The sequence below is a fragment of the Delphinapterus leucas genome, chromosome 20 (genome assembly GCF_059928025.1).
Source record: "Delphinapterus leucas isolate spDelLeu-1000000601 "Yukka" chromosome 20, BTC_Dleu_Yukka2, whole genome shotgun sequence".
Taxonomy (NCBI): Eukaryota; Metazoa; Chordata; class Mammalia; order Artiodactyla; family Monodontidae; genus Delphinapterus; species Delphinapterus leucas.
The window spans coordinates 29,278,034-29,305,214 of NC_143148.1; the positions used below are offsets into that span (position 1 = coordinate 29,278,034).

The 27,181-nt window shown below is 40.6% G+C and overlaps 1 protein-coding gene across 1 annotated transcript in view; it reads right to left on the reverse strand.

Annotated features, from left to right (window-relative positions):
* Positions 1–22,234: 22,234 nt before the first annotated feature.
* TOX3 (TOX high mobility group box family member 3) overlaps positions 22,235–27,181 on the reverse strand; it is a 32,561-nt gene continuing 27,614 nt past the window's right edge. The window contains exon 6 of the mRNA XM_022555191.3: positions 22,235–24,103. Within this exon, the coding sequence (XP_022410899.2) occupies positions 23,378–24,103 (726 nt within the window). The 3' untranslated portion in view covers positions 22,235–23,377. The remainder of the gene's footprint in view (positions 24,104–27,181) is intronic.

Below are 27,181 nucleotides of genomic sequence, written 5' to 3' on the forward strand. Positions count from 1 at the left end.
CCTGTACATTTGTTGATTTACCTCCTACAGCCATGTCTTACATTTTTCTATCCAATATCTACTCTCCCGTGTGTCTTGCTGATGGCACCCTAAATTGCCACGGAGAAATACCCCTACCCAACGGTCAATCCATGTGACTCTAATCTCTGCTCAACAGAGAATAAGGACCAGGCAGCCCCAAAGACTACTTTTAAAGAGGGACACATGACCCAATCAGAGTCCATTGGGCTGAATCCCAGAGATTTCAGAACTGTTTAGAAGAGAGAATTTGCTTTTTGTTGGGATTGCTTATGTGATTTAAATCTGGAAATCCTGACAGATATCTTGTTACCAAAGAGACAGCCTGTCTGGGAATGAAGGCAAAGCAGATGTAAATCAAGAGATAGAGAAGATGAGGGACTTCCCTGGCAGTCCAGTGGTTAAGACTCTGTGTTTTCCACTGCAGGGGGCCATGGGTTTGATCCCTGGTTGGGGAACGAAGATCCTGCATGCGGCGTGGCAGGGCCAAAAAAAAAAAAAAAAAAAAAGAATAGCACTGAACATCCAGGATCCAGCTATGCCTAACACACCTAACACCTCTGGGCTTTTAGCTGTGAATCAAAGCATTCCCTTTTTCACTTGCCCCAGTTTGAATTTGATTCCACCACTTGCAAACAAGACAACCATGGCTAATATGGCCCCTTCTTCATCATTCTAATTCTGTTCATCCTTAAAGCTTTAGTTCAAGTACAGTGCCATCTCCTCCAAGAATTCTCCTCCATCCATTCTAAGCTTCACTTTTCTCTCTTCTGAACGCATAGCACCCAACCCAGAAACAGTTTCAGCTACTTATGGCCTATTGTGTCTTTTACTAAAAAATGAGTTTTAACCCTAAGTAAAATATTGCAGGCAAAAGCCATGTTTCACTGAGCTTTTGTATGCATATCGAGACTTGAAATAGAGCTTAGCACATAGTAGAGACTCCCTGATTTACTGTATGACATTTTTTTTAATAAGCTAAAGATGCTTACTAAGCATAGGGTACTTGAGAAGGGACCAAGATGTTATTGGACTTTTCAAATATAATGTGTTTCCTGCTATGACCCAAGAGGACACACCTGTTTCGATCTCAGAGGGAGGTCCTTGAAAATAGAGCCCCCAACCACAGCTGGCATCTACGTAAGTTGAAGAGACAAAGAAAAAAGATGAAGGCCAAAACATCCCTCTTATGAAATTAATGGAGACCAAGGTGGAAGATGAGCCATCAGGAATGACAGTCCCATGAGTTTACTAATCCTAAAGCCCATATCAGAAAGAGTTAACTATCTAGTCTTGGCAGCACTGGGCCAGAGGAGCTTCCCTTGGAGTGAAAGGAGAAGCAGAGAAATCATGCTCCCTGCGGACAGCTCACCCCCCAAGAGGAATAAAGTCAGATTTGAGCCTACCATAGCCAGTTATTCCCTTCATATTTACAATCAAATATGTCACTCGCCCTCCCCAAGGAAGGGATGGAGAGGAGAAAACCAGAGGTGCCACATCTGAAGCGTTCCCTCCACCTTGAAGGAAACATCAAGGGAAGGGAAGAAGCATTCCCAGCCCCCAAATGTGCTCCTAGCCACTTACCTTGCTCAAACCTTAGGGGCACGTGACTGATGGTTGCTAATGCCTCCTCTTATATTCTTAGTGGGTGAAAAAGGTTCTCCAAGTGATTTTGTGGAACTAGTCTAAGAGACCGGGTGATACCAATGAGGAGAAGTAGACACAGTGTCACTTCATATGAAAAAGTTCTCCTCTTTCATTATTTCCTGGCTTTTTCTCCTTCAGGGTTTGCTTTCTAAATCTTTCTTTTCCATGTTTTTGGGACTATGCTGAAGTGGAATTTTATGCTTCAAGAAGAGACTTGATGAATCATGGAAAGTGTAATTGACAAAGAATTGGCATGTTTTCCACTCTTCTTTTTTCTGCATCAGCTGAATAAGATTAGTGTCTTACATGGATTATTTTTTCAATAATAGGGAAGGCTATGTTGGCAACAAAAATTGCAAAACAGCAACATCATAAGCTTGCCTAACCATCCAGTGGAAGAGAATTTCAACTTGAAAAGCACTCTTGGTCCAGCAAACCAAGGACCTGAGTAACAATTACAACTGACATCATTAAACGTTCACTTTTTTTCCTATGGAAAAATCAGATCCTCTAGGATTCTTAGAGGGAAAAGCAGAAACATTAGGGGAAGACCTTACATAAAAACCATTCTGTAAAGCTTGGATGGCACACATGATTTTGTGAGACATCCAAGTCCCATGTCATTAATCAGAAATGACAGTCTTTATTCACATATATTTAACTGAAGCTGCATAATTTTAGACTCCAATAGGTCTAGATAAATGACCCTAAGTATTGTACTTTTTCAAATTGACAGTGATTGATGATAGAGGAAAAAAACAAATGCTGAAAAGGAACCCTGAAGTAAACATTGAAAATCAGTTATACTACTTTGGGGGAAAAAAGTTTGGGGATTTTCTTCACGACTTTTCCCCTTTCTTAGCATCTCTACCTCTTTAATTTTCAATTTCATCATTTGCGCATTGCCAAATGATCCATATTACAACTCAAATCTCAGTGAGATACTGTGACTGATTTAGATATGTTTGTTGAAATAGGAAGGAAAGATAATGACTAATAAAAATTCATCCACTCAACAAATATTTCCTGGGACTATTCTATATACTAGGGATTCAGGAGTCACTGAGAAGGATACAGTTTTAGTTCTTTGGGAGCTCACATTTTAGTGGAAAGAGACAGGCAATATCCAAGTAAACAAATAAATAAATGAGATCATTTCAGAGTGCTAAGTTGCATAAAGAAAATAGAGTGATTTAACAGAAAGTGATGTGGGATTTTGGCTGAATAGGAGCCAGGTTTTTCAAAGAGCATATTATGCGGAGGGAGTAGCAAGTGCAAAGGCCCTGAGGCACAGACAAACTTAGTACTTGGGAAGGCTAGAAAGGAAGCCAGCATGGCTCCTTTAGTGAGTAAGATGAGAATGGTAGTAACTCAGGATGGAGAGGTGGTCAGGGTTCAGATTATATAAAGCCTTTTAGGTCATTATAAGGATTTGGGGTGTTAGGCTATGTGAGTTTTTAATAAAGTGGAAGGAAGACTCAATCCTATTAAAATAATATCTATAAACCATTGGACCTCTATGTGCAAGGCATTGTGCCAGATAACACTACACTTCCATTATTGTATTACCTCCTTGCAAAGAAAGGGTTATCATTGCCTTTTAAAGATAAGAAAATAAGCTCTGAGTAAGATCACAGAGCTAGTAAGTAATGAAGGCAAGATTCATATTCAAACTTCAATCCATCTAGTTCCAGAGTCAAACGCTGCCCACTATACCCCACACTGAGTCCCATCATCTGTATTTTCTTATTTTCACAGAAGTATTAAGGAACTAATAACACACATATACCACATTGTTGCCCTTAATTAATATATAAGAATGTTTATTGGCAGTGGATAGAGTTCTCTTTATCCCCTGGAACTAGTTAATAATTATTTACATTAAACCTTCCCAGTTCAAATTACTCTATGGCTTCTGTCTCCTGACTGCACCCTGACTAATACCCACACCATTCATAGCCACATCCCCCATCCTGCCTGCAGTGTCATATTGTTCACTGGTGTAATAAAGGCTCTAAAAAGTACCAGCTCAATTTTGTTTAACTATTAATAACTTTCCCAGGTTTATTTGACCATGAGACCTTTTTAATAGCTGAATACTTGTTACTTAAGTACCTTAAAGTGCACAGTATTCCACAATTCAGTTTCAGAAATGCTGCTTTGGGGACTCATCACTAATCTAATTAATGTTTCCTAAGAAGCTAAAAGTGCTCACAGCCTCCAAAGGTATTAATTTCAATTTAATACATTATTGAATATCTAAAATGTTCAGGATACAGAAAGCTTAACAATAAATGGAGATGGAAATGTGAAAGGTGAATGTGAAAAATGCCATAGAGAATTTTTGGTGGAAAAATAGAGGAGTGAGCAATTCATCTTGACTAGAGGAAATATCAGGAAAACATGCTTCTTGGAAGCAGGGATATGTAAATTCAGTAATAGAGGATGAGCAGATTTTGACAGAGATGCATACAATGGATTGGGAAAGGGAAGGAAAAGCTGACATATGAAACAGGATGAAAAGACGTATAAGCATTAGTCAGGACTCTTACGCTACAAATGACAAAACCCAACTCAGTGGCTTCAGGAGAAAAGGGAATTTATTGGCATGAAGACTTGAGAAGTCCAATCTATGATGCAGGCACCTGGATCCAGAGACCTACATCACGTCACCAGACTCAGGTTGACTCTCCCTTCTCTTGGCTTTACTTTCCTTGGCTGGACATCATTTTCACCCCTGGAGTGTCTCTCCTAGAGTTAGCTGCAATAAACTTATGTATGTTCCTGAGCAACCTGAGTTAACAAAGAGATTTTTCCAACCCTAGAGATCTAGACTGTGACTGAGTCACATGCCCATCTCTAAATCTAACCCTGTGACCAGTAGCATGTGATGCTCTGTTTGGCCAGGCCTGCTTCACATGTCCATCTTTGGGGCAAGAATGGAGTCACTAACACCCATACCACACAGAAAAGGGAGAACCAGGATTCAGTTACCAAAAGAAGAGGAATAGCTACTAAGCAAGCAAAAAACCTTACAGATTGTACTTCACTACAAATATAGGAAAGAGTAGATGAAATGAGGCTAAATTTGATATTGAGACTGATGACCCCAAAATTAAGGCGAGTCTTGTCCATACGTGAAATCATGATTTAACACGTGAAAAATAGAAAAGTCATAATTCACTCTAAGGCACACATCAACTTTCTCAAACTATCAACAAAACTGGGGGTGGGAGGTGGGGGAATCCATAAACGTAGATTAAAGAGAGTTTCACGACAGCAGAAGAGACATCGAGATTTGAAGCTTTTCGGAAGTCATGGGGTTAATTCCACTCTGGTATTTTTTTGAGCAACTTTGACTGATGACACTTTTATGGGGAGGATGATAGGGACTAAAAGTAAGACAAGGTGATACTGCTTCCTGACAGTGGGTTCATAAAGCTGATATTAGATGTTCAGGGGCAATACAAAAATAAGGACAGCAAATATTGCCCCAATTCCTCATTACCCAGGAGCCTTAATATTAGATTAACAAACTAAAGCTGCCACAATGCTGATAGGCCCTGGTGAGGATCTGCTAACAAGATGTGAGCACGCTTAATAAAATGACCAACTCTTGCTGATATAGAGCCAACTAATTACCTGCCACATAGCCAGGCTGTGCTCTCCTGGCTGGAATTGATAGCAGGCTGTCATTGTGAGAGGGGACAAAAAGGCAGTTCAGGGTTGAGGAATAAGAAGAAAGGGTTGATATATTACAGTGGACACTGTTACTTTATATCAAATTATCTTGGTTTGCCAAGAGTCACACTGTCAGGCAAGTCCAAGCTAGTATTTTTAGGGGAATCTAGAGTGACTTAGAATCCCATCCACATACCAAATATTGGAGAGGGGGCGATGAAAGCTACTTTAAAGTTTGGCTTTCAGGAACAGAGAAAAGAGAAAGTATACTAGTGCTGTCGAGCTCAATTCAAGAAACATATCTTTTTGCAGATATTCTGTACTCTGGGATCCTAAAATATGCATACGTTACATTCCTGGTATAAAGCGATTCCTTCTTACAAAAATAATGTCCATTTGGGAAACCTCTGCTTGTGGCATTGCTATTAATTTGAAGATCACTGAGTTGCAAATCTTCTAGTGTTTAAGACTGAAGTTTAGCTAGAGATTTCTGGTTAAGTAAAAAATACTAGCCACGTAACATGACCACTAGAGTTTGCCCTTTGGCAAGAACATCCATGTGCATTTAGTAGACTCACCTCACTTAAGTAGGCATAAGCTACCTCCCCGTGCCTGGGAATTAAGAAACTTTGAGTGAAAACAGAACAAGCCACTGACTATGTGCTCACGTCAAGGCATTTGGCCTGCTGGCCTTTCTTGACCCAGCTGTCACACAGGGGATCATGGTGCTTTTCTTCAGCCACACGTTTATCTCATACATCAGTGTTACATCCAAAGATGAACGTTCATTCTCACACAAAGGGGATATTGACCAAGAGAGCCGGGGGCATTGGCAACTTTCTGAAAATAAAATGATAGGAAGCAAAATAAGGCAACAGACGCATAATAATAGTTCACATAGGTTTGCAAAACAATAGCTACAGTTTGTTCATTTGCTTAAAGGGTCAAAGTCCCTCATTTATTATGTTTTTCTCCTTTCTAGGGCAAATGAATGGAGGGCGTACTATAGAACGGAATCTTCTTTAACCAGCTAGTGGGTTTATTCCGTTAGCCCATCTACTTCATATTCATGGGTAACGTCTTTCCTCCTCTAACTTCAGCATGTAATACCTTTTGGCTGGTCCCTCAAGACACTGTATATTTCCATATTAGCAGCCTTTCACTGTAAGTAGTAAAAACTAACTTTGATCAATTAAAAGACAAAGGAGAATGCATTAGGCTTATTTATGGAATGAAGTGTTGAACATTCACAAGAATTTGGGAAGGAAGAACCAAGCCTACTATGGAGATCCCATAGAGGAAGTTCCAAGAACTTCTCTTAACAAGTGTTTTCTAAATCAACGTGATGATAGGAATCACCTAAGATTCCTTGTTAAAACTATGATTCTTGGGTCCAATCTGGACCTACTATATCAGAATTTTTCAGGGGGTAGCCTGAAATCTGCATACTTAACAGAAAAGACTAAGAAACACTGAAAAGTGGTAATATGAATTCCACTCCATTGGCCTTCTGGCTCTGTTCCAATTGGCAGTTCCAATCTGATTGGCTCACCTGGGGCCAGGTGTCCCTGATCCATCAGCTATAACCAGAAGGGCTGTGTCAGAGGACTCTGTCCTATGCATCAAGAGGCAGTTCCAAAGAAGGAGAAATCATGAACAGCAGGGAAACCACCACTAAGTCATTCTACCACCAATAAAATAAGCCAAAGTGTGTAGAAATTCATTATCGGGTCTTTACAATGCATCCAGAGTTCTGAAATACCATACCAACAATTTTTAAAAATCATGAAACATAACTGTGCTGGAAAGCTGGAGGAAATGTCCCATTTGCAAATCCAATCTGGAATTGGTGTTTGGATAGAGCAAGTGGAAAGAAGTCAAAACATAGAGCCTTACAGTGAAAATTGCAACATTGGGGACATCATTTATGTTATGTAGGTCCAACCCCTCTCCCCAATCCCCAGGCCCACACCCTGAAGTGTTCCCAAATAGGAATGCTTCCCTATTGCGCTGTATGGAAAGCATCAAGTCAGTGGACAAGCTTGGGACAGACCCACACCCCACTCTTAGCTGGCTTTAGGGATGTTACCTTCCATGTCTTCTGCTCTTCCCCCAGGAGGCCCCACAAAGACTGATTTTCCCAGTAATAGCAGCTTTACAGTCTTCTTTGTCCACAAGGTCTTAGTCACAGTGAACATTCAATAGATGGCTTTGCTGCAGGCGTAATTTCAAATGCCAGAAAAGCATCTGACGATGTTGGGTGTTTGGAGAGCCATTGTTTGGAAGATTAAGTGCTGTCCCATGTTCAATCATTTATTCGACAGCCAAACAGGGAACCTAACGGGAGGAGGCAAGTGAGGCCTGGATGTTTCAGTGGATGTTGCAGGGAAGAATTTCTCTCCTTATTTTATATGTAAAACCAAGGACAGGGAATCTGAACGACCTGCAGGTTACACGGCCTCACTTTGAGGGACAGACTACTGAAATAGACTCTAGGCAAAGTCCTCACTTAAAAGGTAGGCTGAGGGCACATTCCCAAAGCCAGAAAACTAATTTTGGCACACAGCAAAAGCAAGTGTACCCTTTCCCTGGACTCCTGCTAGATGCATTGTATCAGCCAACTCTCTGAGAAGAATTTCCTTTGCAGAAAGTATTTTACGCGCGCTGTTCATGCCATCCAGTGTGCACTCTCTCCCTCTGGCAACAGTACTCTGATTTTCATAGGGGAACTACCTCTCCCTGTTCTCAGTCCATGTATTGATACTTCTAGGGGAGTTGAATCTATCCTCTCCAGGGATGAACAGGTGACTTGAGCTTAACCATTCAGAGCAGGACGTTGCGGTAGTCCACAGTGATTGGTTTATGCTCGGGCACAAGACCCAATCAGAACCAAATTAATGCAGTGAGATTTTCCTGGGATGATGAGAGAGTACATCCTTTGTTCCGTTGAGAATGCCAGCAGTAAGGATATCGTGAGCCGGTACTTCCAAGAGTCAGTGAGTGGAACCTGAGGATGCAGATGGCACAGTAGACAGCAGAGCAAAGGCACAGAGAAAATGAGCCCTGACTAGTCTATGACTTGTTTGTGCTCTTGGCACCAGTTGAGCCTGAAGTCAGTCCTGTCCCTGGACTTTTCATTTACTCAAGCAAATAAATTCCCTTATTTTCCCTTGGCCAATTTGATTTTGGGTTTTTATCTCTTGCAACTGAGAGTCCTAATTAAAACAGGAATGAAGAGAATAATGCACTTTGTCAATCCTGTTTCTTTAAAAACAATCTATTGAAGGAAAAATAACCAAAAAACTATCTATTGAGCACCTGTTCTGGGCTTCTAAAGAAGTAGAAGGCATCGTCCTTCCACCAAAATTTGCTTCGTCCCTGAAGGAAAACACAATGTTCATGCGTGCACAGGGTATGGGGTCACTTCTACTTAAAGCAATGAAGAGGGTCAGTATATCAAATGATATACCAAGGGGTTGAGGTGCTACAAAGAGAAGGATCAACATGGAAGGTAAAAGGAGGTTTTCTTGGAAGTGAGATAAGCTGTGTTTCTTCCCCCTTATGGACCTGGCGGAAGGGGCCTAAGTTTGACACAGCATTAAGTGTTTTGCTCAACTCTGTAATCCTCTTTGGTGCCACTGAGAAATCTAAGGAATTCAGCTTCCCCTTCTCAGGTGCTCTTTGGTAAGCTGGATTTGGAGAACTTTTCCAATGCTCCAGAGGTTAGTTCAGATCAGCCAAAGTCATCTTGTCATCCCTCTGCAATAACTGTTAGGGAATGAACTGTTCTTAAATGTCTTACTATTGATTACTCATGAAATTATCTAGAAATCAGTCAACCAACATCTTTAAGCATTCTTTGTGGACCTAGCACTTTCCTTGGTGGTGAGGGAATACAAATGGTCATGTGTAAGACATGGCCCGTGTACTCCCTGCAACATAAAATCACTGGTGACCCACACAACAAATTAAGAGAATCTTTAGGTGCTTATTTGGTATTACGAAAGAGCAGAGGTTGGTTCAAGGAGAGGGAGGTCAAAATGTAAGCTCCCTAAAGAGAGGGTTTGCACCTTAGGCAACTTATTCCCACTAAGTACAATTCATGGCCTTACAGAAGGCACACTCAGTGGATGGATGTGGATTGAACAAGGTTTATTGAAGGTTTGCTGAGAGTAATATTTGGAAGATACAAGCCAGGATGATGGGAAATGCTCCACTTCTACTTGTGAGATTCCGTCATATGGGAAAATATGCTAGACTGTCACTGAAAGACTGATTGGCTTGGCTGAACTCCAGACCATTCTGTACATTCACAAGTGAGTGAAAGATGGTTTATGAGATGCTAAGTTTCTCCATATTGGACTCCAAAAGCATTTCTCCTTTCTAACCTTGAACTGTGCCCTTCTCATTAAAGATCAGAAATAGGGCAAAGATTGGAAAAGTAACTGGGACATAATTGCCTCAGGTAAAGGAAGTCAGAAGTCTTAAAGGACAAGTGACTTTCTCCTGCTGTGGGAATTTCCCTGGGTCATCTTACACTTGCGTACTGTATTCTAGCCAATGCCTGGATTACCATTACCCTTTCACAGTAAATCATCCTAGCATATTTTGGAATGTCCCCCATTGTCCAGGAGTGGTTGGGTAGAGTGAGAATATGTGTGTTCAGCCTACCTTTCTATGTGTCCAACATTCTATTACAGCCCTCACCAAACTGTTTTATAATTACTTTCATCTATAATTGCCTAGATCTCCTTGCTTCTGCCCTTGCTGCCCTATAGTTTATTCTCAACCCAGAATGATCTGTTTCAAACATAAGTCAGATTGTGTCATTCTACTGCTCAAAATTCTCACTCTTTTTTTCACTCAGAGGAAAAACCCAAGTCCTAATAATGGCCTAGAAGATCCTAGACCAGTTATTCTCAGGGGAATAGGAAATTAAGAAAACCTATGGAGGCTTAAAATAAACAAACAAAAACAACATCTAAGCTGTACCCCAAACCACTTACACCAATCACTGGAGCTGTTATCTGTTTTTAAAGGTTCCCCAGGTGGTTTATTTTTTTGTTATTATTACGGTGAATTTTGAACATACACAAAATTAGAAAGAAAGTATACTGACATCCACAACTCAGCTCCCACATCTCGCAACCCATGGCCAAATGTGTTCTTTCCCCATCCCCAACCATTTCCCCCATCTTGCATTATTATGGAGCAAGTCCCAGACATCATCTCATTCTATGTATAAATATTTCAGTAAGTAGCATGAAAAGCCAAGGACTCATTTTTTTCCAACATAAGCACAATATCATGATCACATCTGATATTGTGTGATCCGGAAAGAAATTAACAGCCATTGTGATCCACTGTAAGGACTGAGAACCACCACCCTACATGGCCTGACTCCCTGCTTCCCACTTGGAGTTCATCTGCTTTCTTCCACACTCACTCCCCTGCAGCCAAACTGGCCACCTTGCAGCATCCGAAACACACCAACTCTCTAGAGCCCTTGCACTTGCCATTCTCCCTGCCTGGATGCTTTTCCCCCAGATGGACATCCATTTTTTCCCCTTGCCCATCATCACTCTCTCTGTGAGGCTTTCACTCTCTCTGTGAGGCTTTCTTTGGCTACTCTATTCATGACTGCAGTCCATCCTCCGCTCATCCCTTGATACCCTCCCTATCCCCCTTCCCTGCTTCTCTTCATCCACTGCATTTGATACCCAAATTCTTATTGAATTAATAAAACCACATCCCCAACACAATATAATTCCATGAGAGAAGTCACCATGTAAGTATTTGCTGAACAAATGCACGAGTGAATGACTCAATTGGGTAATATCATGCCTACCTGTGAACCAATGAGATGGTGGGATAAAAGGTAAGAAGTAAAATAAATACTCTATTTCATAAAGATTAGAGAAAACCCATACAATCTGTAAACATGAAAAGGTAAGACTGATTAATAGTTAATGCATTCACAGGGAGCTATTACTGGAAGGTAGGGTGTTGGAAATAAAATCCTAAGCTCTGAGGTTAACATCGGAAAGGACAGCTGTTCTCTTTTATTAACGGTCCCTTGGGCTGCTTGTACCAGAGAATTTAGCCAGGTTGGTAAAAAGGGACACCACACAAGACAATCATAAAGAAACAGTTGGGACTTCCCTGGCTGTCCATTGGTTAAGACTCCACGCTTCCACTGCAGGGATCACGAGTTTGATCCCTGGTCGGGGAACCAAGATCCCGCGTGCCATGCATCCAAAAAAAAAAAAAAAAAAACACAAAAAACAGTTGCAATATATTGATCAAGCTTAGCAGTACATATGCACGTGTTGTTATACGTTTTACATAGAAATAATGGAGTGTGCAAGACCAGGTCCAAGTAGGCAAAACCCCAGCATCCTTGCTCACTAAGCATTCATATTCTCTTTTGCAGGAGAACCTGATCTCAGGGCTCATTGTACCGGCTGCTGCTCTCATGGAATCAGGAGCATTCCTGGCCATCTGCCAGGTGTAGGAAACAGCAAGATGGTTGAGAATTTCTGAAAGGCTGGGGCTGCACACAGCCATAATACAGTACTAAAGCCATACTTCACTACCTTCCTCTTCTAGGGCCAAGGAGGATGATTGGAAGCAGTCCCTTTGGAAACCATACTTAAAACAGGTTGTTTCAATCCAGACTTGGAGCATTAAGTATTGGCTGCCGATATAACAAGAGAGGTAACCCTTACTCTCCCTGGCCGCTAAGGCACAGACGTCATGCTTGTTGGTACCTGGTGGATAAATATTCAAGGGCACCATCATTAGGGCAACAGGCGGTGGATGTGCACGAATAGTGGTCTCCCGCCTGGCACCCACTCCTCTGCCTTAGGAATCATGGAAACTAGAGAGGTGTCCAGACAGGAAAGATGCTTCTCACTTCTCAATGATAACACGGTGCACCTTGGAAACCTGTGATCCTACTGTAATAAAGACTCCAGTCATCAAAGCGTAGCAGTTACCTTTGAGAGTCACAGGCAAAAATTCAGCAGTGGCTGCCCACCTATGAGTCAGAGAGAGGGGCAACAGGAGAGCTGTATTCATTTTCATGCCCAATACATGTGGGTTGGAAAACAAGTCTCTCACCAAAGTCTTTTGTTCCGTAATTTACTGTCCATGTTCTACTGTTCCGTGCAAGAAGAGCCGCCGAGTTCTTCGTAAATGCAGGCCTGCTTTGTAAATGCAGTTAAGAGGAAATGAAGTTTCTCTTAAAACCCTAATGAATTTTCTTTTTGGTTGCTTTGCTTAGGGGTGATAGGGACCTAGGCTCATCATTTTTTTTTTCGTTTTAGAAGACATGGGTATTTATGTATATAATGATGGGATGTCTGTAGATTCACTAATTCCATCCAGAAACATTAAAATAAGCATTGGGCTGATGTGCAATGGCCACAATTTGGTCCAACAGAACTTTCTTTTGCTGCTTTGGAGAAAGCTGAAGAAATTAGTACTTTCCACAGAATAGACCCATTTTTTTTTTCTCTTCTTTTACCTGCTAAAATAGTTATTTGCGATCACCCATTCATCTGGGTAAGCTCCTGAAGCCCCGTGGGTGACTAGAAAGTGAACTTACTGCTGGAGGTGAGTTAGGGTAAGTGGGTCTCCCAAGGATGCAAAAAAGAGAACCTGGCCTTTTATATTTGCAATTTTGCCAAACCTTGTATAAGTTTGTAAACATCATAAAATATGTTACAATGTTTATAGCATATGTCTCTTATTGTTAAGAACTATTGTGAAAGTAGGAGCAGAGTCTACTTCTTAAAATATTTTTTATATAATAGTTATGGCATCCAATTATACAATAGTAATTGTGAATAATTATACCAAACCCCAGTCTGTTTTATGACTACTTCTCATGCTGAGCTCGTATACTCTATATAAACACCATCTGTATCAAACATAAAACTCTTAGTTGTTCTAAGAACACAGGCTTACAAAACGTAGCTTATTAGTTCTGGAGCCAAGTAGTTACATGGCTATCGCCCGGGCGCCCGCAAACCCCATGAATCCAATGATCTCCTTCTTCTCGGGCTCCGTTCTGTTTTTTTCACTCAGAGCTTAGTTACCTATGCGCTCAGGATCCTTGTGGGAATCGTGGCCCACATGCCCAGACCACTGACCCGCTTCCGCAGAGGTTTTGCTTATCATTGAATGTGCTTACTTTGCTCTGCAGAGTTCTGTTCATTTTCTGTATGTGAGTTGGTGATTTAAGCACTTGAAGTTGGTCAAGAGCAGTGCTTCCTGAATTTCTCTTGGTCAAGTGGTATCGAGGTCTTTGGGTGCCAGACTGTTCCTCCAGAAATCTTCAAATGAAGCTTTCCCCTGAAGATGCTCCTCACTATGTGAAAAGTTTTTAACAATGAAAGGGAAGAGCAACTTGAAAAAACATGACTCTAGGCTCTGAACAGTTTTTGGTTCAAGAATTTAAACCGTAAGATCCAGCAATCCCACTCGTGGGAATATATCTGGAGAAAATTATAATTCAAAAAGATACATGTACCCCAGTGTTCCTTGCAGCACTGTTTACAATAGCCAAGACACGGAAACAACCTAAATGTCCATCGACGGATGAATGGATAAACAAGATGCGGTATATATATACAATGGAATATTACTCAGCCATAAAAAAGAGTGAAATAATGCCATTTGCAGCAGCACAGATGGACCTAGAGAGTGTCATACTGAGTGAAGTAAGTCAGACAGAGAAAGACAAATATCATATCACTTATATGTGGAATCTAAAAAAATGGTATACAAATGAACTTATTTACAAAACAGAAAGAGAGTCACAGATGTAGAAAACAAACCTATGGTTGCCAGAGGTAGAAGGAGGCGGAGGGATAAATTGGGAGATTGGGACTGACATATACACACTGCTATATATAAAATAGATAACTAATAAGGACCTCCTGTATAGCACAGGGAACTCTACTCAATACTCTGTAATGACCTCTATGGGAAAAGAAACTAAAAAAGAAAGTGGATATAAGTATAACTGATTCACTTTGCTGTATACCTGAAACTAACACAACATTATAAATCAACTATATTCCAATTTTTAAAAATAAATAAAATAAAATACTAAATTAAAAAAAAGAGAAAAGATAATGTGCACCCCAATGTTCATTGCAGCAATGTTTACAATAGCCAAGACATGGAAGCAACCTAAATGTCCATTGACAGAGGGATGGATAAAGAAGTTGTATATATATACAATGGAATATTACTCAGCTGTAAAAAAGAATGAAATAATGTCATTTGCAGCAACATGGATCCACCTAGAGATTATCATACTAAGTGAACTAAGTCAGACAGAGAAAGACAAATATCATATGACATCACTTATATGCGGAATCTAAAAAAAAATGATACAAATAAACCTATTTGCAAAACAGAAACAGACTCACAGACTTCAGAAACAAACTTATGGTTACCAAAGGGGAAACGTGGGGTAGAGGGAGGGATAAATTAGGAGTTTGGGATTAACATATACACACTACTATATATAAAATAGATAATCAACAAGGACCTACTGTATAGCACAGGGAGTGCTAGTCAATATTCTGTGATAACCTATATGGGAAAAGAACCTGAAAAATAATGGATATATGTATATGTATAACTGAATCACTTTGCTGTACACCTGAAACTAACACAACATTGTAAATCAACTATACTCCAGTATAAAATAAAAATTAAAAAGTTTTAAACCTCTTGTAAATCAAGTATACTTCAATAAAAAAATTAAAGAAAAAAGAATTTAAACCTCTATAGACAATTACCTAGCCACCTCAAGAATCTGACCTTCATACCTTGTCCAAAATATGAACAATGTACATATTTTGTCCCCAACGGAAAAATAAGTTGTTATTTGTCAATAAACAAACTTCAGACATGACCAACAAATAAACAGAAATTTCTTCACAGTAATTAAGCCCAATCCCAAAAAGATCATTTGTTCCCACTCTAAAAAGTCATTCTGCTTTGACTGGTAACTTGTGTCCAGCAGTTAAATACACATTTCTGGGCTCTTGAAGATCTAGAAGCAAATATTATTGCCACCTTTTTAACATATTAACCTCTTGCAAATTTTCCCTGATAGAAAGTCCTGATCTTCTTGCTAAGATTTTAGAATTTGTGCTGCAAGAAAATGTAATAATTTTTTGGTAAGAAGTTTTCTCCAATTAGCATAAACAATGATGATGTTATTCTCTACATGAAAAGGGATAGTGCATTTCCCCCATGGAATTAGGTTCTGCTTTGGAAAGAACTGTAGTTGTACTCACATTCCTTGGCCAAAATATTCTGAATATCATTAAAAAGTTCCATGCTAGGTATGCCAGCCTTCGGACACAATTTATGAAAATGGTGCAAGTCCTCCCAGGTAACTGTCCAAACGGCCAAAGATGGATATCTTAATTTGGCATCCAAAAAAGCACACAAGAGGTCAGACTGTATGTAGGTAATTTCCTCAGACGCTGTTATTTGTCCCCCGGGATTCCACACACTCAATATGAATTACAGAGGAGAGGATTAAGAGTGGGCAGAAAGGGTGAGGGTGGAACAGCAGGACTGAATGATTTGGGCAAAGATCTTGTATCAGATTTGCAAGTTACCAATGAAGACAGCTTTACAGCATGGCATCATTTTCGCTCATTGTGACAAACTGGAAATTAAGGCTCCCTCTGCATGTCAGAGGGATGACATTTAACAAGGAATGTCGCTGCTTAACACAGGGAGATCAGCTAGGTGGTTTGTGACCACCTAGAGGGGTGGGATAGGGAGGGTGGGAGGGAGGGAGACGCAAGAGGGAAGAGATATGGGAACATATGTATATGTATAACTGATTCACTTTGTTATAAGGCAGAAACTAACACACCATTGTAAAGCAATTATACTCCAATAAAGATGTTAAAAAACAACCAAACAAACAAGGAATGTTGTCAAAAGACTCTTACTTGGTAACAATAGATCCTTGGAGGCAAGGCAGACTGACCAGAAAGAAAAAGTAGGCCAAAAATCTGAAAATAAACATAAGACCTGGATCTCAAAATAACCATGATCCTGTTGACTCTGTATAAGTCACTCAAACACCTTGTGAATGAAAAGCCTCAAAATATTCGTTCACCAGAATGCTGGTGCCTGGTATTGTGGATGAATATGTTAGAACGTCATTCAATTTTATTTAACCTTAGCAAGTGATTGTTTTCAAGGTATCTTTAGTACTCTGTTCATGTAAAGTTAAGACAGTAATAAAATCTTGTGGACAGGGGACATAGGATTGGAGGTCCTTACTCCTATATTTCCTTTGACAAGTGGCGGCCTGTAGTAAAACACGCTCTACTTAGCAAGGGGCCTTGGAAATGAAGAAGTAACTTATGTAGTAGGGCGCAGGGTCACTACCCATAATCCCTAGGAAGACGCGTTCCCTATCCTGTCATTGATTTCCCGTGTTCAATATTGATTCACCAGATTCCTTAAATAATGTGTAACAATGCACACCTACCTGGTGTTTACCCATCTCAGTGTTCCCTGAAACCTGCTTTTTCTCCTTTTATAAACACATAGAGAAATATTATGCTTTGGCACTTTTGTGGCACCTCCAGCCCCAACGTTCGAAGCCCACAAGTCAAAGTTGTTTGCCCGAATACAAAATAATTACAGAGAGATCTTGGTAGGGAAAACAATCAGACTGGAAGGTATTCACACTGAAAAAAGTGCCATGTGGCATTATGCCCCATTGAGAACACAGGCTAGGGGGCATTCACTTTGGTTTACTGCCTGACTAGCCATGAGGAAAACATGGATTAATTATTCTCTTTGGTACTGTGATGGATTTCTGCCATCTATCTATCTATTATCTATTTATATTTATCTATCACCCGTCTATTCACACACACATATTTATTTACACATCCTACATACAAACATACAACAGTTATAAATACATGTCAAATATATATGCCATACCTATACAAATATTAGAAGGTAAATGAAATAACAGGTCTAGAAGGAGAAGATTTCCATTCCAGTTCTGTGTCTCTTATAAGCAAAGAGATACTGGAACAAGTCACAACCCTCTCTGTGCCTCAGTTTCCTTTTGTGACATGGGGTTCACTCCTGTCCTATCTAGAGAGGGAACTAAATGACAGAATACACAGAAAACTGCTTTGAAAAGTACACAGTACTATATAAATGCTGGGGATATAATGAGATGTTTCACAAAAGAGCATTATTCCTCTGCTAAGAAGTGCACATCCACATTCACGTTTTCTATCTGTGAACGTTCTTCTTTGAAATTAAATTGAGACCATAACCAACATCCCTCCCAGTGCTGCCTGAGGTTTTACTCAAGCGAAAAAGCAAGGCCTTCTTTTTATCATTCATCGCATTTGAGTTCAAGCACCGAGAGGTACTTTTTAAAAGTGGTGAAAATAGCTTTCTTTTCACAGCAGAAACACAGAAAAGGATCTCCCTCTGGATGCTAATATAAGGATGAGGCTTATTCTGCAGTTGTCACCAAAGATGCCTTGATTCGGATTTGTCGATGGTGTGTTCCGCCACCAGGAATTTGGGAGTGGTGTGAGAGAGCGCGTGAAGCTATCACTTTACTTATTTATGTGAATAATTAAAATATTGAGATACATTTTCAAGTGGGAACCTTGTTCCATTTTTCATTTGGCTTTTAGTGCCAACCGGATACATCCTTCTCAAAAGTGAGTTAAGATAAAATCCTTCATGTATTCAATCAACTCTGATCCTGCTGTTCCTTACTCAGACACTTTCAGTGCTTTTTGAATTAAGCACAAGTCCCCGGCTGAGCGTACAAGAACTTCTACAAATCTAATCCCAAACCTCCTTTCTAGCACTTTCTCCCGCTCACCTACCCCCAAACCACTGTGTGTCCAGGTTGCTATATTCTCTCTCTCTTTTGTTTTTTTGGCCTCACCGTGTGGCTTGCGGGATCTTAATTTTCCAACGAGCCCCTGCAGTGGAAGCATAGAGTCCTAACCACTGGACCGCCAGGGAAGTCCCTATTTGCTATATTCTCTACTGCTGTTTTAATGGCGCCTGTGCTTTCAACCCAGGTGGCTCTTCTCCTGTTCCCCCTTGCCTGGAGATGCCTCCTTCTTCTACCAGGGTAGGACTTCCATCTCGGCCTGGTGAAATTCTACCTAACCTTTCAAGGCACATCTTAAATGCCAGGAATCCCACGCAGCTTTTCCTAATACCCCTAACCAATTGCAATCTCTTCCCTTTCTAAATAAATTGTGATTTTTCTCAGATTACCAAAAAAAAAAAAAAAAAACACCACCACACACACACACACTACAACCCACATGCGTTCTATGTTGGCACACTGATCATCGACTACTGGGCGCTTTCCCTCACAACACTGAAAAAATAAAAGCTCCTAAAGTTAAGGATGGCTTTTATTTTATTTTTTTAACGTGTATTATGAAAAATTTCAAACATATACAAAGTCAACAGAAGGCCCTGTTTATTTTTGCATCTCCTTTGGGACCTATCATAGTGTTTTGCATGTAGCAGAAGTAAATTTAAGTAATTAGGGCCTTAGGCAAATAGAGCTGTCTGTCTGCATATCTGACTCCATGTTTGCTGGATGGTTAAGCTTTTCCTTTCCACACAGCAGCACATACAACCCACACACCTGTAGGATCACAGTCAACATGGGTTAAACCCATTCACCAACTTTCAAAATTCAGGGAAAGTGCTTATTCTCAGGGTTACGTCAGAGAGTCAGCAAAGCGAACTGTGTCTGAGAGGATGAGGAGAAAAACTCATTAATATTAAGAACATTTTCTAAGAGAATTCTAATCTGGTTGTGTATCTGTGTGACTTTCCAGGTGAGGCACATTTCTTGTAAATGTGAAATATTTGACCGATAACCTACAAGTGTTAGGGCTCTCTCCACATATCAGAGTCTTAGCCTTTCTTTACCTTGCATTATTAACTGACACAAAATATCATTTTGAAGAAGCCTCCCTCTTCCAAACCCTCACCTCAGACCCTTAATTCTACTATTTGAGACAGACTTTTAAAGAAATTTTGTGCCTACTTAGCCCATTGTTTTGCTATTGCTGTGCGTGTGTGTGTGTGTGTGTGTTTGGGGGAGCAATGAAATCCTTCAAGCAAACCAGAATTCTAGAGTGATAGCTTACATGCCCATGCTGTGTCATCTCCAGTTAACTCAAACTGACTGTACACTTTGCTCTTCTGTGAGTGCATGGAAGATCAATAAATACGGGGAAACTCCAGCCCAGCTCCCCCACTTTCCCATCCGATGCGAGTAGAGCTAGGCGGATCATGCTCCTGCGATGTGTGTGCCACAGCTCAGGCAGGCAGGTGGTGCGGGGACACCACTCAAGCTTGGCCTATTCAATCCCGAGTCCTGTACCGCGCATTCATGCATAGCAAAACACCATCTGGTCCTATTTTGCCTTTAGCAATCACAGCTGACCAAGAACGATAATAACAGCTGTTGCAAAACAAAAGCCAGACAAAGGGGGTGGGGACGGGGGCGAAGGAAAGGTTAGATGGAAGTCCAGTGCTGAAAAATGCTCCATGAAGTGAGAAATGGGAAAGAAACCATTCAGATGTCTGAATGGACACAGCAGAGGGCTGCTACTTAAACTTGAGATATTAATCCATCTGTCTAGAACGCTTTCAACCCTCCGTCGGGTGGTAATATATTGCAGAAATTATGCTGCACGAAGGCATTTAAGCTTCTGTTCTTTGAGTCAGGAGCTAATGACCCCGTGTCAGCTAAAAATGAAAACTCCTTATCTTCTTTCATCATAAGGCAGGACAGGTTAATGCAAAAAAGAGAGTCTGTTTAGCCAGAGTAATAAAATAGTGTGCACATGGCAGGGGAGAGAAAAGGTGTGTGGTGGAGGACCGGGTGGGGGGGGGAGCCTCGTTAATGTCTGTGGACCACTTAAGAGGGAAAGCCGTTAGGCCGTTTAGGTGTCCCGCTAATCAGATACCACATTGCTCATGCCTATTTTTCATTACCCTGATTCATTTCTGACCTGTAAAAGTACACCACGTACTTACTTATATCTCAGAAATAGGAACCAATCCTGTGTACAAAGTGAAATACAAGTTGACTCATAACGCGCTTTATCGGATCCTGAGAATAATATGGTAACAAGGTTGGGGAATTCTTTTCACGATTCAAGCTTTTCGACATTTTCAAGACATAGTTTTGCCTGGTGATTAATGCTTTAAACTGTAGTAATTAAGCTGTTTTTTTTTTTTCCTTGAAATTGACCATCAATGGCTTAGCAGTATTTAATCAGATGTGATAAAACCCAAGATTTATAAAAATCATTTAATAGATGATACAACACCTGCTTCTAACTGCAAACAGTTGAAAACAGACTTCATTTGCAATTCAGTCTTATCACTAGTGACATTTTTTTTCCCGAGCAATACTTCATGGGTTTTCAAAATGACAATTACAGAACTAATACACAATTACTGTCACATGTAGTTTAGCAATTAATTTTGAAGACATTTGTCTAAAGGTTTCACAACAGAATATAAAATGGTTCTTATTGTTATGTAATGTTAGTTTCAATTCACAGAAAATCTTTTACCATCAGCTCTGCTTCTGATGGGTTTGATGCAAGCAGCTCATTTCTTTGTGGAATACAATTGCTCCCTTGTAGATGCGATTAGGCATCATTCTTAGGCTGTTTGAACACTGATACCTGTCAACTAATACATCTTATGAAAAGCTTCAATTTAGACATAAATTTTCCTACAGCCAGAAATCTATAAATTTATAATTAGAATCTCTTGCTGTTCAATATTTGTACATAATGCAGGGGATGAGAAGATTATGAAATATTGAAAGCTGAATTCATTATTCATAGCCCACAACATACAGTAAATATTCTTTGAAATACAACAACAACAACTTTGAGGAATCCATATTCCATTATTTTTTGAATGTCTTGCACACAGTAGCCATGGAGACCACTACTCACACCCTAATTTTTTCCAGATTAGGATTCTGGTCAGGGTTAACACTTGCTGTTTTTAATTTTCATTTTATCATAAGCAGTTGAAGACTGTTGCCAGTGGTAATTTGCAATTTTTATCAAGACCTCTTCATTATAGCTTCTGACAGGACAGATGCTGTAATTAATCATGCAGGACAACTGGGGATAGTGGTCACACTGTTCTCAAGGAGGAGTCACTACAGAGCAGGAAAAGGGGGGAAGAAATGGGCACTGAAATAATTATTTTGGCTTAAGAATTAGCATTCACCATCTATTTTAACAGCAATAAAAACACAGTGCCAGCTAGTCCAAGCCCCAAATAGAAGACAAGTGCTTCTTCCTCTATACTTACCTTGCCCTTGCATCTTAACAAGATGATAATCATAAAAAATTTCTAATGGTTCTATTTCTTTTCCTTTTTTTCCCTTTTTTGGCCGCACTGCGCAGCTTGCGGGATCTTAGTTCCCCGACGAGGGATCGAACCTGCGCCCTCGGCAGTGAAAGCGAGGAGTCCTAACCACTGGGCCGCCAGGGAATTCCACTAATGGTTCCATTTCTAACGGTCTATTTGTTTTTTTTACAGGCTCTGGTTTGGGGCCATGCAATCCACATTCTTGGCTATGAATCTCTTATTTCCAGTTGAAAATGGAAGAAGATGCTTGGGCTCAAACACAGGTTGGTATGGGACCTATTCCCCCCATCTTCTACATATTCAAGGAACCAAAAGTGAAATTTGACATATTTTATTTTGAAAAGTGAACAGTAGTTGCCTGGTTGTTGCATCAAAATACAGTCTGCAGTTTTTACTGAAATGTGTTTATTCTATAGCAAGATAAAAGCATTTTTGTTTTAGTTAAGCAAAATACAAACAACTTAATTGCTGCTATCATAACTCATAAAAAAGTATAAAACAGCATAAAAACACAATAAGCAACGTAGCAATGAATGGTTTATGTCACCAGTGTTTACGTTAAAGCCTTGTTTATGAAAACTTTACAACACATGATATGAAAACTTACAACTTTGAAAGAAAATATTTACATTGATTATTCAGATGCGGTGCGCCTTTTAAATATTCTACCGGTATTACATCATAATAAAAACTCTTGCTCTTTTTTTTTTTTAAATCTTAACTTTTGTAATAACTGTCTCCATTTAAGTGCATTTCCCTTTTAAAAATACAGTGTTTTTCATTTTCGAAACTTGTCACTCAAAACACAGAATATAATATTCACATTCTTTTCTTCTAATTGGAATGAATATAATGGGCTAACAGTGGTCATAGATATTGTTACAACATATACTGTGGTTTGATTTGGAGAAGTCATGGGTAAAAAGTGAAAAGGGGTCAATAATTGAAACTAATCACTTGCTTTTTTTTTTTTTCTGGAGAGATTTAAGGAAAAAAAATAAGAGCTTTGGCAAAAGTCTGTGATTTACATTATGTTTTTCATGACAAAAAAAATGCCATCAACGATTGACGTCATACAAATGTTTGTATGAAACTGGATTTTCGTATTTCAGGTAGTTACGACTGTGCTTTTTATTTTTAGGGCTTCGGAAGTTCCAATCGCCTTGAAGTGTTGTTTCTTCACTTCGGGAGAAATAAGGCCATTTGCTATGACTCAGAGAGGCCAGTTTATTATAATCATCAGTATGTCCCAGGATTCATTAAACGGTTTGATTCACATATTGTAGGTAGAGCCTGAATAAATAAAAAAAGGCATCACATAAAAGAGCACAGCTTTTCTTGTTTAAAAACAAAGTGGTTTAGAGTCAGCTAGAAGATGATTTTCAGCTACACTGTAGTTCTTATTGCCTATCTAATAGACACTTGAGAGGACCGCGTGATCTTTTACACATTTCTGCATAACCAACGCCGACTCACGAGTTGCAGCCGCACATGGTTTACTCTCGGACGCCACTCTCCTCCAGACGCGCAAATCCGCCTGCCACGTGCGTCTTCAGAAAATACTGACCTGCGATAATACTTGAGTCTGTGTCTGAGACTGTATCTGTGACTGGTGCTGCTGAGAGGCTGGCTGGGGGCTCCCGATGGCGGGGACGGGGGACGTCATCTGGGAGGCGACGGGGGAGTGCTGCCGGGGAGAAGGCTGGGACTGGTGCTGCATGTGCTGCAGCTGCTGCAGCTGGAGATGCTGCTGCAGCTGCTGCAGCTGCTGCTGGTTGATTTGCTGCTGCAGGTGCTGCTGCTGCTGCAGGTGCTGCTGCATGTGGTGCTGAAAATGCTGCTGCTGCATCTGCTGCTGGAGCTGCTGCTGCATCTGGTGCTGCTGGAGCTGCTGCTGCTGCATCTGTTGCATCTGTTGTTGCTGCTGCTGCTGCTGCTGCTGCAGCTGCATCTGGTGCTGCTGGGTCTGCACTGAAGGGCTCACTTGGGTGGAGGACGCCGAGCCCACCATGGAGCTGATCAGCGGAGCCCCAATGTTCGATGGCATGTTGGCTGCAATGGTGACTGAAGTGACGATCTGGTTCATGGGGAGTCTCATGGTTAAGGGTTTGGGAGCGATTGACCTAGGGAGCGATTGTTGGAGAGTCTGAGGGGAGGCCGACACTGTTCCGTGCTGAGACAGTGGAGGGCTGAGAAGGAGGGAGGAGGTCAAATTGGTGGACGCCAGGGTTTGCTGAACAGAACGAATGGTCTGGGCTTCTGCTGACTCGGCAGCAGCCTGCATTTGGGGGGAGAAGGTTGGGGTATTTTTAGTATTGTAAATTGATGTCAGAAATGGCCACCATGATTCATGCTTCCCTGAACCCAAGCACTTTGTCATGTGACTTTAAAGCTCCTTCCAGAGGTGGAGTGACACCCCCCACCCTTTGAATCTGGGCTGGCCTGGCACCTTTGCTCTGGTCAACAGAATGTGATGGAAGTGAGGCTTCAAAGTCTGTCTGTCTGTGTCTGTCAGAACCTACCACCTCGTGATGACAGTCATGTGGCCCAGTTACCCACTCAAGAGCCAGCTCACTGCCAGCCAACTGCCACATAGGTGTATGAGTCCAGCACCAACCCCCTGAGGCTGACTGCACACAGACGAGCAGGACTAGCTGATCCTGCCGAGTCTTGGTTGAGATTTAAAGACCCAGCTAGTTAACTGGCACTTTCTGGGATAAATGCTTTTCAAGTCATTGGGCTTGGGGCTGGTTGTTACACAGCACTATTGTAGTAAAAGGTGACTGATACATATATTTAAGAGTAACAATTCTTTAGCATTTAAGTCTGAACTAATGTCACCAGCAAGAACCATTTTGAAAGACAACAGAGTATAGACTGCCTGAGTTCAAATCTAGCTCTACTACTCAACAACTTTGTGGCTTGGGGCAAGTTAATTCACTCGTCTGTTCCTCAGTTTCCTCATCTATAAAATAGTGTTATATGGTATTCACCTTGTATAGAGGTTGTGAGAATTAAACTAACTCATATTTATTAAGCATTTAGAACAGTGCCCGGCCTACAAAAAGCACTTCATAAATGTTAGCTATTTTCATTAATTAACAATTACTAGTACCAGAAAACTTCAAAGCCCTGTATATAATAATCAAAGCCATGATTATTTATAACAGTGCTCACTTGAGTATAAGAAAAACATAACTGAATTCTTTAGAGACACTAAATTGAAGTACTTTACAACTTTAGAAATATTTTTAGTTTACCAAATATTTTCAAAGATTTCCAAAATTTAGCAAAGGAGTCATACATAAAGGGAGAAAGTTCAGCACTCATGTGACTGCATAACCTGTTATAAGATAAACAAATGACCTGGGGCTCAACATGGAGAGAAACTGCCTAATATATTTTGTACTAAAAACACATAATTACCTCCACAAAAATAAATTATTTTAAATGCAACTGGGATTGGAATAATTCCTCTTAAAGACTATTTTTTCCTCTTATTCTTCATAAAATTTGGTTTTTTTGTAGGGGGTTGTGTATGGGGGGAACCTTGGCGGCATCAAGCTGCCATCCACTCTCTTTAATGATTCTGAATATTTATTTCTAGATTTTTACTACTCACATTTATAAAATCTACTATTAGAAGAAACCTGAGGAGTGACCTTACATGGAGAATCACTCAAGGTAGGAAAAGCCATGGCCGATGGCTTCTGTTTGAACACCTGATCAGTGTAAAGCTCCGTCCATCGGTGGACAGTTCTCTGGTTTTGTACAAAAGCTCAGGGGGCGCTGCATATTACTGGAGGGTCGTGTTCTGAAGCCTTTGGGTAAGAAGAAACCTGCAAATACTCATAATTATCTTTAAAAACAACCATTAAATCACCCACAAAGTAGAATACACACAGTCTTCTACATATAAACATGAACATTATTTTTATATACTCTAATATGAAAAAATTGCCAAGCCAGTCTTAAGGAAGAAACTACAAGAAAAGTCTATATTTAAACACCTGGCAATCACACCATTATGCCTATGAGATGCTCCCCTAGTGCAGAATGGAAAAGGGTGGATGGCTGTGAAGAGCTCCTGCTCGTCTGCCGGGTCTACTCCCTCATGGTTGAATATTAAGCTTCTATTAATTTTGTTGGTTGTTGTGAAGATTAAAAGTGAGAGTAGGGCTTCCCTGGTGGCGCAGTGGTTGAGAGTCCGCCTGCCGATGCAGGGGACACGGGTTCGTGCCCCAGTCCGGGAGGATCCCACATGCCACGGAGCGGCTGGGCCCGTGAGCCATGGCCGCTGAGCCTGCGCGTCCGGAGCCTGTGCTCCGCAACGGGAGAGGCCACAACAGTGAGAGGCCCATGTACCGCAAAAAAAAAAAAAAGTGAGAGTAGAGTCACATCTTAAGGGAAAGTCCCAGGCTCTGATTGTAGAGACTTAAGTTAAATGCACATGTGATGTTTATTATTTCTAATGTTGAGGCTGAAATCTCGCTCACTTGTAACCTCACTCCTTGGATGAGTTCTTCCATCCAGGGCACAGAGATCAAGCTTAGGCTTCCCTTCCATGATGGCTCTTATATTTGAGGACCAAAATCATACTCCCCCAAATCTTTGCTTCCATGATTCTTTCAATCATTTAAGTATTATTGGATTTTCGGTCCTTACCATCATGGAGGCAGCCTGCTGGAGGGCCTTCAATTGGTCAACCACTGGGAACCAATTCTTTAGATGTGATCTAATCAATAAGCTGTACAGTCAGATGCTGCTTCCTGTGACATCACCATATTAGCAGCTATTTCACACTTTGGGTTCAGGTTGAAATTATTCTAAATTTAGACCTCAAGGACTATTTTAGTTGCCTGTCATGTCTCTGACTATAAATTTAGGGTGCTCTCAACTGCACTTACCTAATGAAAAAAACAAAACAAAAACACCCCTCCCCCAAACAATCTGGATTTATTCTTTTTAAATTCCATCCTATTGAATAGTTTTTTAGAATCAATGTAATCAATCAATCCATTTGGAAACATTTCCGAATCGGATTTTAGTATCCAGTGTAAAACGTTTAAGTTATCCCTTCTAAGTCGGTCACAGACCTGATCAGCCCAATCATGGATGCTATTTCCAGAACGCCTTTTGAGTTACTGGCTCTTGGCTTAAATCCATGTATGATCAATTATTCATGCTCTAATGCACAAGGATCACCTACACCTGCTTCTAGGTAAATGAATGAATAAACGATCCACGCAAGAAGTACATGCACGTTGTTACTCTATTCATGTCACTGTCTAATTAGCCATCAAGTACACCTCAATTCTTAACATCTGTGGCCCACACATTCTACCAATGTGCAAAT